Source organism: Nicotiana tabacum, chromosome 17, assembly GCF_000715075.1.
Source record: "Nicotiana tabacum cultivar K326 chromosome 17, ASM71507v2, whole genome shotgun sequence".
NCBI lineage: Eukaryota > Viridiplantae > Streptophyta > Magnoliopsida > Solanales > Solanaceae > Nicotiana > Nicotiana tabacum.
Window position 1 is genome coordinate 48,376,014 of NC_134096.1, and position 12,925 is coordinate 48,388,938.

General features: G+C 36.1%; 1 protein-coding gene and 1 non-coding gene across 4 annotated transcripts; both read right to left on the minus strand.

Annotated features, from left to right (window-relative positions):
• Window positions 1-3,067: 3,067 nt before the first annotated feature.
• Window positions 3,068-3,151, minus strand: TRNAL-CAA (transfer RNA leucine (anticodon CAA)). The gene has a single exon. It is a non-coding gene; the product is annotated as a tRNA-Leu (tRNA).
• Window positions 3,152-9,748: 6,597 nt separating this feature from the next.
• On the minus strand, window positions 9,749-11,412 carry LOC107801338 (F-box/kelch-repeat protein At3g06240-like). Of its 3 annotated transcripts, none has more exons than XM_016624645.2 (2): window positions 10,095-11,411; window positions 9,749-9,972 (listed from the first exon to the last, which is right to left on the minus strand). In XM_016624645.2, exon 1 carries the CDS (start codon window positions 11,302-11,304, stop codon window positions 10,129-10,131), a length of 1,176 nt encoding a protein of 391 aa, XP_016480131.2. In that variant the 5' UTR covers window positions 11,305-11,411; the 3' UTR covers window positions 9,749-9,972; window positions 10,095-10,128. The 3 variants fall into 3 exon arrangements, with proteins under 3 accessions (XP_016480131.2, XP_016480133.2, XP_016480134.2); XM_016624647.2 differs by lacking the exon at window positions 9,749-9,972 and having other exon boundaries at window positions 9,995-10,939; window positions 11,186-11,412; XM_016624648.2 differs by lacking the exon at window positions 9,749-9,972 and having other exon boundaries at window positions 9,995-10,934; window positions 11,186-11,411.
• Between the last annotated feature and the right edge of the window lie 1,513 nt (window positions 11,413-12,925).

Sequence of the window (12,925 nt, forward strand, 5' to 3'; positions counted from 1 at the left end):
AGTTATCCAATTCCGACCTCAAATCGACATTCAAACCCTCAATGTATAATTTATGAAGTTTTCACAAAATCCTCCAATTTCTCCAACTCAAAGCACTAGTTAAATTATAAAAAGCAATGACGGGGTCATGAATAATAAGCAAATCTAAGTCAAAAATACTTACCCCGATCTAATCCTTGAAAATCCCATCCAAAATCACCCAAAATGTGAAAAATGAAACAAAACCCTCGATCTCCACTATTTTTGCCCAGTTACTCTGCTACTGCGGACATTTAGTCGCATCAGCGTCTCCGCATCTACGGAAGAAATATTGCAAATACGGCTTTGAATCAAGCCCAACAGATTTTGCTTCTCCGGTCCACTAAAGCGCACATGCAATTCCGCTTTTGCAGAATCTACGCGCATCTGCGGCCTCCGACCGCACCTGCGGTCCCTCACTGTTCACTCTTCTGCGGACAGGTCGCCACACCCTTGCCTAGGTGTTTGCACCTGCGACTTCCCCCTGGCCAGCCTTCCTTTGCTTCTGCGATCCACCAGCCGCACCTGCAGGCAAGCCCACTGCATGTGTGATGACACCATAAATCAGTTGTTCTTTAGCAATCTCCTCAAGTCCAAAATGGACCAGAAATCAATCTGAATCACACCCCGGGCTTTCGGGACCCCATCCAAACATACCATCAAGTTACAAAACACATAACGAACCTACTCAAGGCCAAAAATCATATCAAACAACATCGAATCTACGAATAGTACCCCAATTCAAACTAATTGAATCCATGAACATTCAACTTCTAAAACTAACGCCGAATCATATCAAACCAACTCCGAATGAGTTCAATTTTGTACACAAGTTATAAAAGATACAACAGACCTATTCCAACTCCCGGAACCAAAATTCGTACCCGATATCAATAAAGTCAACTCTCGATCAAACATCTCAACCTTCCAAACCTTCAACTTTTCAATTTTCGCCAATTCAAGCCATAACGATCTACAAACCTCCAAATCAATATACAGACATATTTCTAAGTCCGAAATCAGCATACGAAGCTATTAGAACCATCAAAACTCTATTATGGAGTCGCCTACACAAAAGTCAAACGCTGGTCAACTCTTTTAACTTAAGCTTCCAACCTTGGGATTAAGTGTCCTAATTTAATCTGATACTTACCCGAAACCAAACTAACCACCCTGTCAAGTCACATAACCACAATTGAACATAAAGAAGGTAATAAATAGGAAAACGAGACTAAAATATTCAAAATGACCGACCGGGTCATTACATTATCCCTGCAAGAGGAAATTCTCCTCATAAGTAATTTATTTGCTACTTACTACTTGATTTAGGTGCTTCATATATACGAGGTGACGAGCATATATTCGTGGCTAGGTTATGACCATAGCCAAATAGAGCTTAGTCTTATATTATGCCTTGTTGAGGCTATATGATTTGTTATTAATGTTTTATTGATTCTATGACTATGTGATGGACCTTAATCATGCTTAGAGACTGTGGTAGAGTTATGAAATAATGATTTGAACATAACGAATTTCGTTTACCATGTTGGAATTTCTACTTTAGCCATACCCATGCAATTGTCGTAATTGATTTATAATTTTGTGATTATTGACTCTTGTTGCTCATGTTTGATATCATGACCGAACTTTAAAATAATAAATAAATATATTAAACTGCTATAGAAAGTTGAATTATATGGTTAGCCATAGCTATATCTTATTCATGTTAATATTCATCTGCATTCTGTAATTTTGTCCTGGTGCGCCTTTACTACATCATCTCATATGCATATATATGAGCAGGAGAGTTGGATATCGAGGAAAGTTTGAGAATGTCACACAAATGACAGTATGAGCGGATATTGATTATGGATATGAATCTGTCCCTCGGAAGTCAAGTGATTAACCATGTTTCTTGGGGCCTTGTGAACGTAGGTACTCAGATTGATATTAGTTTGGACACTTGGTCACTGTCAGGCATGTTGATTTTGGTTTTGTAAGGTGTTGAGATTTGATCATGGATATGGATATGCATTCTAGATTCATGCAGTAGCTCTAATATATACATTTTGATTAGTTTATTTCGTGATTTTAGAAGTAATTGAGATATTGACTTGTATTGTGCTTCCTTTACCTGAAAAGCATGTTTAAATAGCAAATATTACTGTGTATGCGCCTTTATATCTATTTGATGATATCATGCCTTATCTATTGTTTTATTTTATTTTTCCTTTAGTTTTTTGCTTATCAAATTGATAGTGAGTGTCAATGTCGACCCCTCGTCATTACTTTTTCGAGGCCAGACTTGATACTTATTGAGTATCATAGTTTTGTACTCATACTATACTTTTGTATATTTTGTGCAGATTCTGAGACCGGTACCAGTCATACCCGTCCAGATACATAGAGATTTACATCGGAGACTTCGTGGTAAGTTGCCTTCTTTTTCGATCCGCAGCACATGGAGTCCCCCTCCCTTGATTATCTATTTATGTCCTTTTATTTCTTCCAAATAGATATTGTTATATTGAAAGATACAATTCACTCTTTTAGATGCTCGTGATATTGTGATACTAGATTTTGGACATTGCTACAAAGTTGTGGTTGTGTTTAGACCCTGTCTCAGATATTCGTATCTTCATATCGATTTTGAGACTGTTTTTGCTTTTATGTTTTATCACCACTCTATTATTAACTTAATAAATCGGCTTATGTTATTGTTATTGTGTGTTAGCTTGGCTAGCAAACAAGTTAGGCGCCATCGCGATCTTTGGTGGGATTTTGGATTGTAATCCAGGTATGTAATTACTTTTATTCCATTCTATCTATCGTTTCTACTTGGATCGTTATAGTTCATTAGAAGCATAAATTTAAGAATCAAATCTTATATATCAAAATACTTTTGAGTTGACGTGATTACTTTTTATGCCCACTAGAAAGGGATCGACGAATTTGAACAAAACAGAATTGTAATTCCTTCTCAAGCAAGAGAGTAGTGAATAAATATGTTAATATATAGAGAGTAAAAGATGAGAAAAGAGCAGAAAAATGTCAGAAGTGGGATTTGAACCCACGCCCTCTCACGAGGACCAGAACTTGAGTCTGGCGCCTTAGACCACTCGGCCATCCTGACATTGCATGACAATAATTTGAATTTTCCAATTTACTACACAATTGTATTGAAGGTAAAAAGTGGAGATAATTCAAGCTATTGTGCTTATGAAACTCAATATTGTAGTATATGATTTTGGAAATAAAGAATGTCACATTGTAGGCTGGGTTCTTAAAACCTGCCTCCATTCAAAATGATTCTTAAGTAATATCTTAACTTATTATCCATTCCGTGGAAAACAAAAAGGCACACGTCCACATTATCACAATTCACAATGCTCCTTAGTTTCTTTTTGGGGGTGGGGGTGGGGGGTCTTGACTGGATTAAACGTGTATTATCTAGTTAGAAGGAAATTATACCCTTTTAACGTAGTCAGAATCAAGGAAAGTATATAACTAGTCCTAAGAATCAGAGACAGAGATTGCTAGGTGAAGCATGCAAAAAAGCATAGATATATTAAATGGTTCACATAGACCTGTGTCCAAAATGGTGCACTAGCAGATAAACGAAAAATATAATCACCAAGCTGATGAACTCACTGCATTGTGCAAGTGACTAGTGGCGGGTCTAATCATGTGTTTTCGGGTTCTGCAGACAATGATTCAGGGTCGAACCTTATGTATGTGTGTGAAAAACAAGTATATTGAATTAATTAGATATATATTTCAAACTCACTCTATCAACTCAGATTGCACAATATCTAGATCTTGGATACATCAGCGCACGTGTCGAATTATTATATAGTTGTATATACCATCCCTATTTAGGTTTTCTTGAACCAGAAGTTGAATGCTGAGCAGGTCAAACAGAAACATTCATCTCTGTAAAGGGATTAACTCCGATTGTCCTTACACAATCATGTAGTAAAGGTCATCAAATTGGTCAAATAATAACGTGTCAACAAATATGGCTAGGAACCAATAGGTGTACAAATTTAATATCCACAAAATCTCATTTTTCCATCTTTTATGAAATCATCTTCTTTTATTTGTTTACACTCAATTTTTCTTGTTATTAGTGTGAAATATTGGCCCTCCAAATGAGACAGCATTAATGGATCCACGCTGTTAGCATCTTAATTGATATTGTAGTAACAACACAATCACATAATGCTTGATACGAAGGAAAAAAATGACTTGTACCTCTATGACTCTGGATTAAAGTAATTTATATCTATATATCTATTAAAGGAATAAAGTTTGCATTGTAGTTAAGCCAAGTGGCAAACTATTATAAAGTCACTTGAAAATTTAGGACAATATGTGTAATAACATTTAATTAAAATTGAATGGTAAGATATTTTTTGAAATTTAAATGGGAGGATAGTAAATAAGATTTTACTAAAGATACAGCCTACTTTCCCTATCTTAACTAATAAATTTTTTAAATAAAAATTGAGTTTAAAGATAAAAATAATACCCCTATTTTAATTAACTTTAAAGATAAAGATGTAAGTATTATCAACACATATAATTGTTGCTCCTAATAATAATAATCTATATATCTATTAAAGAAATAAAGTTTGCATTGTAGTTAACTCAAGTGGCAAGCTATTATAAAGTCACTTGAAAATTTAGGACAATATGTATAATAACATTTAATTAAAATTGAAAGGTAAGATTTTTTTTTTTGAAATTTAAATGAGAAGATAGTAAATAAGATTTTTCTAAAGATACAGCCTACTTGCCCTATCTTAACTAATAAATTTTTTAATAAAAATTGAGTTTAAAGATAAAAATAATACCCCTATTTTAATTAACTTTAAAGATAAAGATGTAAGTATTATCAACACATATTATTGTTGCTCCTAATAATATCTTATATTATTTTCTTAAACCAAATCAACTCAATTCTTTTCCAAGATTTTGAATTGAAAATCAAACAAATCAAATTTTATCCAAGCTTTTGAATAGGAAAGGAAAACTCCAAGGACGAAAAAAATTACCTCGAGATTTTGGTGAAGTATAAGAAAATATGAGCGGATGCTCTTTTTTGGTCTATTATTGGATTAAACACTAAATAAAATATATAAAATCTAATAGTAAGAAAATTAATAAAAAAGGACAGGGCATAGATAGGGTGAGAGAATAAAATTTGACATAAATTTAAAATAAAATAAAGATAATAAATAAATAATATTGAATATTATTATTAATAAATTTAAATATTAATCTAAGCAGTAAAATGAAAGTACATAAAAAATTATTATTATTAAAATAAAATTCAAATTTATCTATAATATAATAATAGGAGTAGCGGACAAGGATATAAAGTATTGTAAATTATGAGTAGCACAATAACATGGACAAAAAATTAAAAAGGAGAAGTATTAATGGAGCAATACTAACCTTTGAGTGGGTTGAGTGGAAAACTCACTTTTCGGGACAAGTACAAGGAGCAACTTATGTATTTTCCCTATTAAGTATGAAGCTGCTCAAGCATCACCTGAATTAAATGTCAATTATGTTATCTTACGGTGAAACTAATTATCCAAAATTTTATAGTTTTTCTTATATGTAAGTTGTTTTAAAGCTATATGTAGATTTTTTAGTTTTTTCTATCAATTCTAGCAGTTGCTATAGATAAGAATGGGGAGTATGCATTTTTCTCTGATAGCTCAGGTATAGACTGTGACTTTTTAGTCCGTTATTGATATTTATGTTCTTATAAATTATTTCAACCAATTGATTGAGCAGTTATTCGGGTCGGTATGTATGTGTAAATTAGAATGAAATACATTTGATCAGAGTGAACATATAGAGGATAAGTTAAGTTAATTAAGAATTACCAGTCAAGCGGTAGGAAATCATCTTCTTATAGGATATATGCATGGTAGAATAGACAAATCGAAAGTAAGTTAAAAGTTTATTTAATTGAAAAAATACTGATTCTTACAAAATGAATTGCTAAATAATATTAAGATCCATACGGTTGAAGAGTTTTATCGAATATTCTTACTTACAAAATAATGATGTGAACAGTTCTATGTTCCAAAGGTGTCATTTAAATTATTAAAAGCAATCTAACATTAATTGTGTGGTTAAAATTGAAGTAGAATCAAAATTGTTGAGCAAATTCTGATCTAATTGTTCTATATGTTGATAAATCCCAAAAGTGAAAATATGTCGGTTATCAATAAATCGTCAAGTATGTACATGTTTGTTTTTCAACATTAAAATAGTAAATATAATAAATTTTATTAGTTTAGATTGATATAAGTTGATGTTGTAAGAGATAATTATGTTGAGATAATAATATAATATATTTTTATAATTTAATTTAGATATTATTAAATTTATATTTATTAATTATTATTTTATGCAATATTATTTGTTTTTGAATCATATTCAATTTTTGTTTATTGTATCATCGGCTATATGTGGAGTTCTAATATTTGAATTTCTACCAATAATTCATATGATTTTTTAAGTATGAAGTTTAGTAGGATCACAATATTATCCGCAAATCGTGCTGTACAAATACTAGTTCTAAATAATTAGAGCCTTTGTTCCCCAAATCTGATAATCACATTCGTTCAATCAGTTCGTCATCAAGTTCACATTCAAGCACTCAAAGAGTGGAAGAGGAGCTCAACAAGCTCAAAACATAGGAAACAGCAGTTGCACCAACTGCTGAGACAATTTGCAATAGCCTACTTGGTTTGGAGGAATTATACAAGTACATAAATGATCTCAACTTGCCTCTAACCTTTCAAGCCCTTTCTCACTGTAAACATGAGAAATTGGTCAAAGATTTATTGGACAAGTCGGTGAGAATACTAGATGTTTGTTACACCACAAAGGAACTTGTCTCCCAGTGTAAAAAAAACTGTAAGAGATCTACAATCCTATCTCAGAATGAGAAAAGGAGATTTGAGTACAGAATCCGGCATTGCAGATTCACTTCTTTCAGCAAGAAGATGAAGAAGCATGTCAAAACATTAGTCTCTGCTTTGAAGTAAAAGAATCAGGAGATTGCAATATCAGTTGTTCTGGATGAAAATCAGGACACCATAGCTGGGATCAGAGCCATAACGGAAGCCAATGCAGTGTGCAGTTTGATTTTTCAAATGCTTTTGCAGTTCTGGTCTTTGCCACTTTTGAAGCCCAAGCCATCTAAATGGTCATTGGTTTCAAGATTGGTGTCTAAGGGAAAAATAGCATGTGTCACGTGAAGGCCAAGAAGAAAGCACAAACATAGAAACCAGGCTGGAAATTTTTGAGGCTCAACTTGACAGCTTCAAAAACAGACTGGGAGGGACATTTAGGTGCAGGATTAGATCAAGGAGCTCTCTCTTAAATATTCTCTCCTGCTAATTTGGAGTTCTACTCCATAAAAACAATATAGTTTACCTCATATTGTACATACACAATATTGTAGCTTTTGTAGGAAATACAAGAATTATACTCAAAATTATCATCTCTTACTCTCTTTCTATCCATCGAACTATCTGTCCATATGGTGCTCTATGAGTTCTTCCTTCTATGTCAAATCTTGCTATGGAGATGGCTAATTTGCTTTCGGAAAGCTAAGTTGCTCGGACTCGGTGCGGGTATCCGATCAAGGTGCAGATCCAGAGTTCGGATCCTTTATAATCTAAATTTTAAGATTCGGGAATAAGGGATCCAGGTACGGATACATGTGTCGGGATTTCGGCAAAAAGTAATTCAAAATTCTAAAAATAGATATATAAAAATATATTCAAGAGGAAAAGCTGAAAAGGAGACAAAAGGAGTAGAATTTGCTACCTCGCAGCAGTAGAATATTGAAGGCATGCCATTTCTCATGGCTTCAAACCTGTACTGGCTTTTATCTTGAGAAATCAAAATTCAGTTTTTCCTCAAATTTGTCGATGGATTGTGGTCAAAGTAGCCGATTTCGATTGACCACACCCGGTACAAATCCCACACCCTTAAACGTACTAGTGTTGTGCCGACACGGGTGCGGCGCCTAAAATGAAGAGTCCGCACAACATAGTCGGAAAGTCAAACCACAGGAAACAATGTGAAAAATACTAAGGAAATAATGTTAAAAGCTATATGTAGGAAACATTAACAACAACAACCCAGTAAAATCCCACTAATGGGGTTTGGGGAAGGTAGTGCGTACGCAGACCTTACCCATACCCCGAAGGAGTAGAGAGGCTGTTTCCGAAAGACCCTCGGCTCAAAAAAATAAAAGACAAAAGGGGCAAAAAGGGAGACAATATTAGTATCACAACAACAATCAGAGGATAAATAGAAACACCATGAAATCCAAAAGAAAGATGCAAAGTAAAGGGAGACAATATTAGTAAATATTAGTATCACCACAACAGCCATAAGAAAAATAGAAACATCATGAAATCTAGAAGAAAGATGTAAAGCAAAAGCGATAGCTAGTAAATAGGACCTGCACTAAAAAGTGAAATAGTAAGCCACAACATTCCCACAAGTTATCTTAGACAAAAACCCTACATGGCTAGTCCCACCATGTTACGAAGTAAGGCACGACTCAACTACCTCCTAACCTACAACCCTAATACTCGACCTCCACATCTTCCTATCAAGTGTCATGTCATCGGAAATCTGGAGCCTCGCCATATCCTGCCTGATCACCTCTCCCCAATACTTCTTAGGCCTCCTTCTCGTTCCCTCCGTAACCAGCTGCTCACACCTCCGTACCGGAGCATCTGGGCTTCTCCTCTGAACATGTCCGAACCATCTAAGTCTCGCTTCCCGCATCTTGTCATCAATGGGAGCCACATGCACCTTCTCCCGAATATCATCATTCCTAATCTTATCTATCTTAGTGTGCCCGCACATCCAACGCAACATCCTCATTTCTGCTACTTTCATCTTCTAGATATGTGAGTTCTTAACGGGCCAACACTCAGCCCCATACATCATGGCGGGTCTAACCACCGCTTTATAAAACTTACCTTTGAGTATCGGTGGCACTCTCTTGTCACACAGGACTCCAGATGCTAACCTCCACTTCATCCATCCTACCCCAATACGGTGTGTGACATCCTCGTCGATCTCCCCTCCCCCTGGATAACCGAACCAAGGTACTTGAAGCTGCCTCTACTCGGGATGACCTGCGAATCAAGCCTCACATCCACGCCCACTTCCCCTGGCTCAGCACTGAACTTACACTCCAGGTATTCCGTCTTCGTCCTGCTCAGCTTGAAACCCTTAGACTCAAAAGCCTGTCTCCAAACCTCCAACCTCTCGTTAACACCGGCTCGCGACTCATCAATCAGAACTATGTCATCGGCGAATAGCATGCACCATGGCACATCCCCTTGAATATGGTGTGTTAACGCGTCCATCACCAGGGCGAATAAGAACGGACTGAGCGCAGAACCTTGGTGTAACCCCATTACAACCGGAAAATGCTCAGAGTCGCCTCCTACTGTCCTAACCCGAGTCTTAGCCCCATCATACATGTCCTTAATCGCCATAATGTAGGGAACCGACACACCTTTTGCCTCCAGGCATCTCCAGAGAATTTCTCTAGGAACCTTGTCATACGCTTTCTCTAGGTCAATAAACACCATGTGCAGATCCTTCTTCCTCTCTCTGTATAGTTCCACCAACCTTCTAACAAGGTGTATAGCATCAAAGAAGGAACAAAAAGAATGTTTACTGATCCACTAGAGCTTCTAAATGTTTTGTGTTTATCCAGGATTTAGTGAAACTCTACATTCTCTAGTTTCACAATTCACCCAGTATCTACCTTTATAAGTGTCACCTTTGAGAAAAAGCTTCAATGGACATCCACAAGCATGCTAAAACTTATGGTGAGCTGCTAGATAAACAAGGGTAGTTAATCATTACTTTATACCATGCCAAATGAAACTGCAATAAAAAGACGGTAGAGTAAACATAAACACAATATTGAAATACATCGTGTGATAGGAAGAGTTGAAACTAAAAAGCTCAAAATATGATTAGCATAAAGAAAGAAACCGCAACAACACCTGCAATATCAGACCTCAAATCTCTAGAGTCCACTTAACTACCCTCCACAGATTCTAGGCTTTCGACATAATTTATGACTTTAAACCCACCCACTGAACTTCTCCTTTGAAAGCTCCGAGCTCTTTTAGTAAAAGGATTGTATGATAACAGTTCATGTGACAACCCATTTGGGTAGCCAAAAAGAATTTCGATATCCCTCCATGATCCAACAGGTCGTGCTAGCTTAGAGAAGAGTGAAAAATCAACTCGCTTAGTCCAAGATACACCTTGTTGTACATTCATCATCCATACCTCGTAATGGTCAACATTTAAACCATTCTCAGAATAGATTATCATAGAAAGACAACCATTCAGTACCACAAGCTTCTTGACAGTAAAGTCAGTAAAAGAATCTGAATTGGGGACCATAATTTGTCCAAAGACTTGTTTATACAAATCAAAAGAAGTAACAATATCCCGTCCATTATCACTATTATTATATGACATCCAATACAAGCACCCATTAAGGTTAACTGCAGACCCACCCTTGGGCAGCAGATTAACAGCTCCCATCTCTTCCCAAGAATCTGAACTCAGGGTGTAAACCCAAACCTTAGCATCAATATTGTGTTTCCTACTGGATGATGGAATCTTGACAACCTTAAAATCGTCAGTCTCGGGGACAAAACCAAGCACTATATAAGGGAAGAAAGGATCACAATAAAAGGATACAGAATTATCGGGGGATTCAAGGAATCTATACTTTCTAGTAGCAGGGTTCCACAAGATAATGTTGGAAGTCCTATTAAAATGAACACACAACAAGCCATTGCAAGAATCCACAATCCGAACCTCATCATCTGGACTAGACGGAAACGGCAAATCAACAACAGAAGATGGATACAGATCATTATTATTTTTATAAACATCAACTCCGTCGTCAATATCATCATCAGTATTAACAGTAACAGTAGGATCAACGGAGAAGAAGGAAATAGTAGGGGTGTCTCTAGGACCCCGATCGCTCACTCTGAGGAGCTTTTCATGGAGGGGTTGTTGACCGTGACGGAGATGCATTTGAATAAAATCAGGACTACTTAGTAAACCATACCATGATTTGGAAACCGCTCGGAATCGCAGCAATGACTTGACGGGAAGCCGCAACAGGATTTCCACCATTGCATCTCCCGGCAGAGTACAGCTGCCTAAGCTTGCCGTTTCATCACACATCGAAAGTCGGGCGGAATCGAGATCGATAGCAGAGACAGGATACTTCACAGGAAAACCCTACCCGTTTTGATTTTTCCTTAAATGATACTTACAAAATGTGCTATAGAAAATTTCATCTTTCCCGTAAGGTAAAAGATGGAACCCGTGGTATGGGACCCACATATAATCCATCCAAAGCAAAAATGCACAAAATTGGTTTTAGAGCCGCTTTTTAATATTTAGCTGCAATTTGAAATGACATTAAAAAATACTAGTTAATTTTTTAATGCAAAAATACATTAAATAAAAATATTTAAGATAACACAAATATGCCGATATAGTTTGTGGTAATTTGAAACTTTAAACTAGCATGGTGTTCAGGGGCGCATATATGTAGGGGATTAGGGGTGGCACGCCACCCGGATGTTTCGTTGAGTTTAGTGAATGTACTAATGTGGTCTAGTTAGTGTACTTAGTGTATTTGGGCTTGGCTCACATTTTATTTATTTCAGCATTAGTGGACTGAGTCGGGTCATATAAATAGTGGCCCACGTTTTATTTGGTATAAATAAAACATTACATTTTACAGAGATGAAATAAGAAATCTGCTCGTTTCTCTCTCTCTCTCTCTGAAACTTCAAACCCTAGTTAGTTTCTTCTCAAATTCATATCGATTCCAACTTGTAACATGGTATCAGAGCTTGGATTATGGTAGAACTCGTGCTTGGCTATCATCCGATATTACCTCTGTAACTTCTCGTAGGAGTTTTTGTTTGAGTTCTCTCATTAGAGTCTTCTTCCGATTTCTAGAGTTTCGTTATTTGCTGCTTTAAAAATTTTCATCTTTTCGCCATTATCTTGTCTTATCCTTCTGATTACTAGAAGGGATCGGGACAGTAAGGACATACCAGCTGGATTCTCATCGGGTTCTAGGGTTTTAGCTTCCGCTTGGTATTTGTTTCATTTTTGTGTTAAAGTTGTGTCTTTCCGGTTGCGAAAGAATTGGTAACATCGTTTCATCTCTATTCATTTTTTATTTTCAGATTTTGTGATCTGACTTGTATGTCTAGCTAGTTGATATTGTTTGAGTAAAATCACGATTGGTACTGTTACTCATGTTGCAAACAAAAGTATTTCTATGTCCTCCTCTGTTCCAATTAACTCCTTTGCTCGCCACACTGCCTTTCATCTGGATGATTTTACTCATCTCTGTCACCCTCTCTATATGCATACCTCAAATATCTTAGGAGCTTCTCTAGTCTCTATTCCTATCGACGGTACTTGTTATGGTAGTTGGCGAAGGAATATTCTGGTTGCCTTGTATGTGTGCGATAAACTAGACTTTATAAATGACATCACTGAGAGACCTCCTGTTTTCTCTCCTCTTGCCAGACAATGGCAACGTTGTAATGACTTGGTGGTACCCTAGCTAACCAATTCCCTCACTAAGAAAATCTCTCATAGTGTTGAATACTTAGAACTTGCCAAAAGATATCTGGAATGAGCTAGAAGAGAGGTATTGCAAAGCTGATGGTACTAGGATTTTTTAATTAAAGAAATAGCTAGCACACATTTCCTAAGGATCCTTAAATATTACCTCACACTTTAACAAAATCAAATAACTATGGGATGAAATATCCTC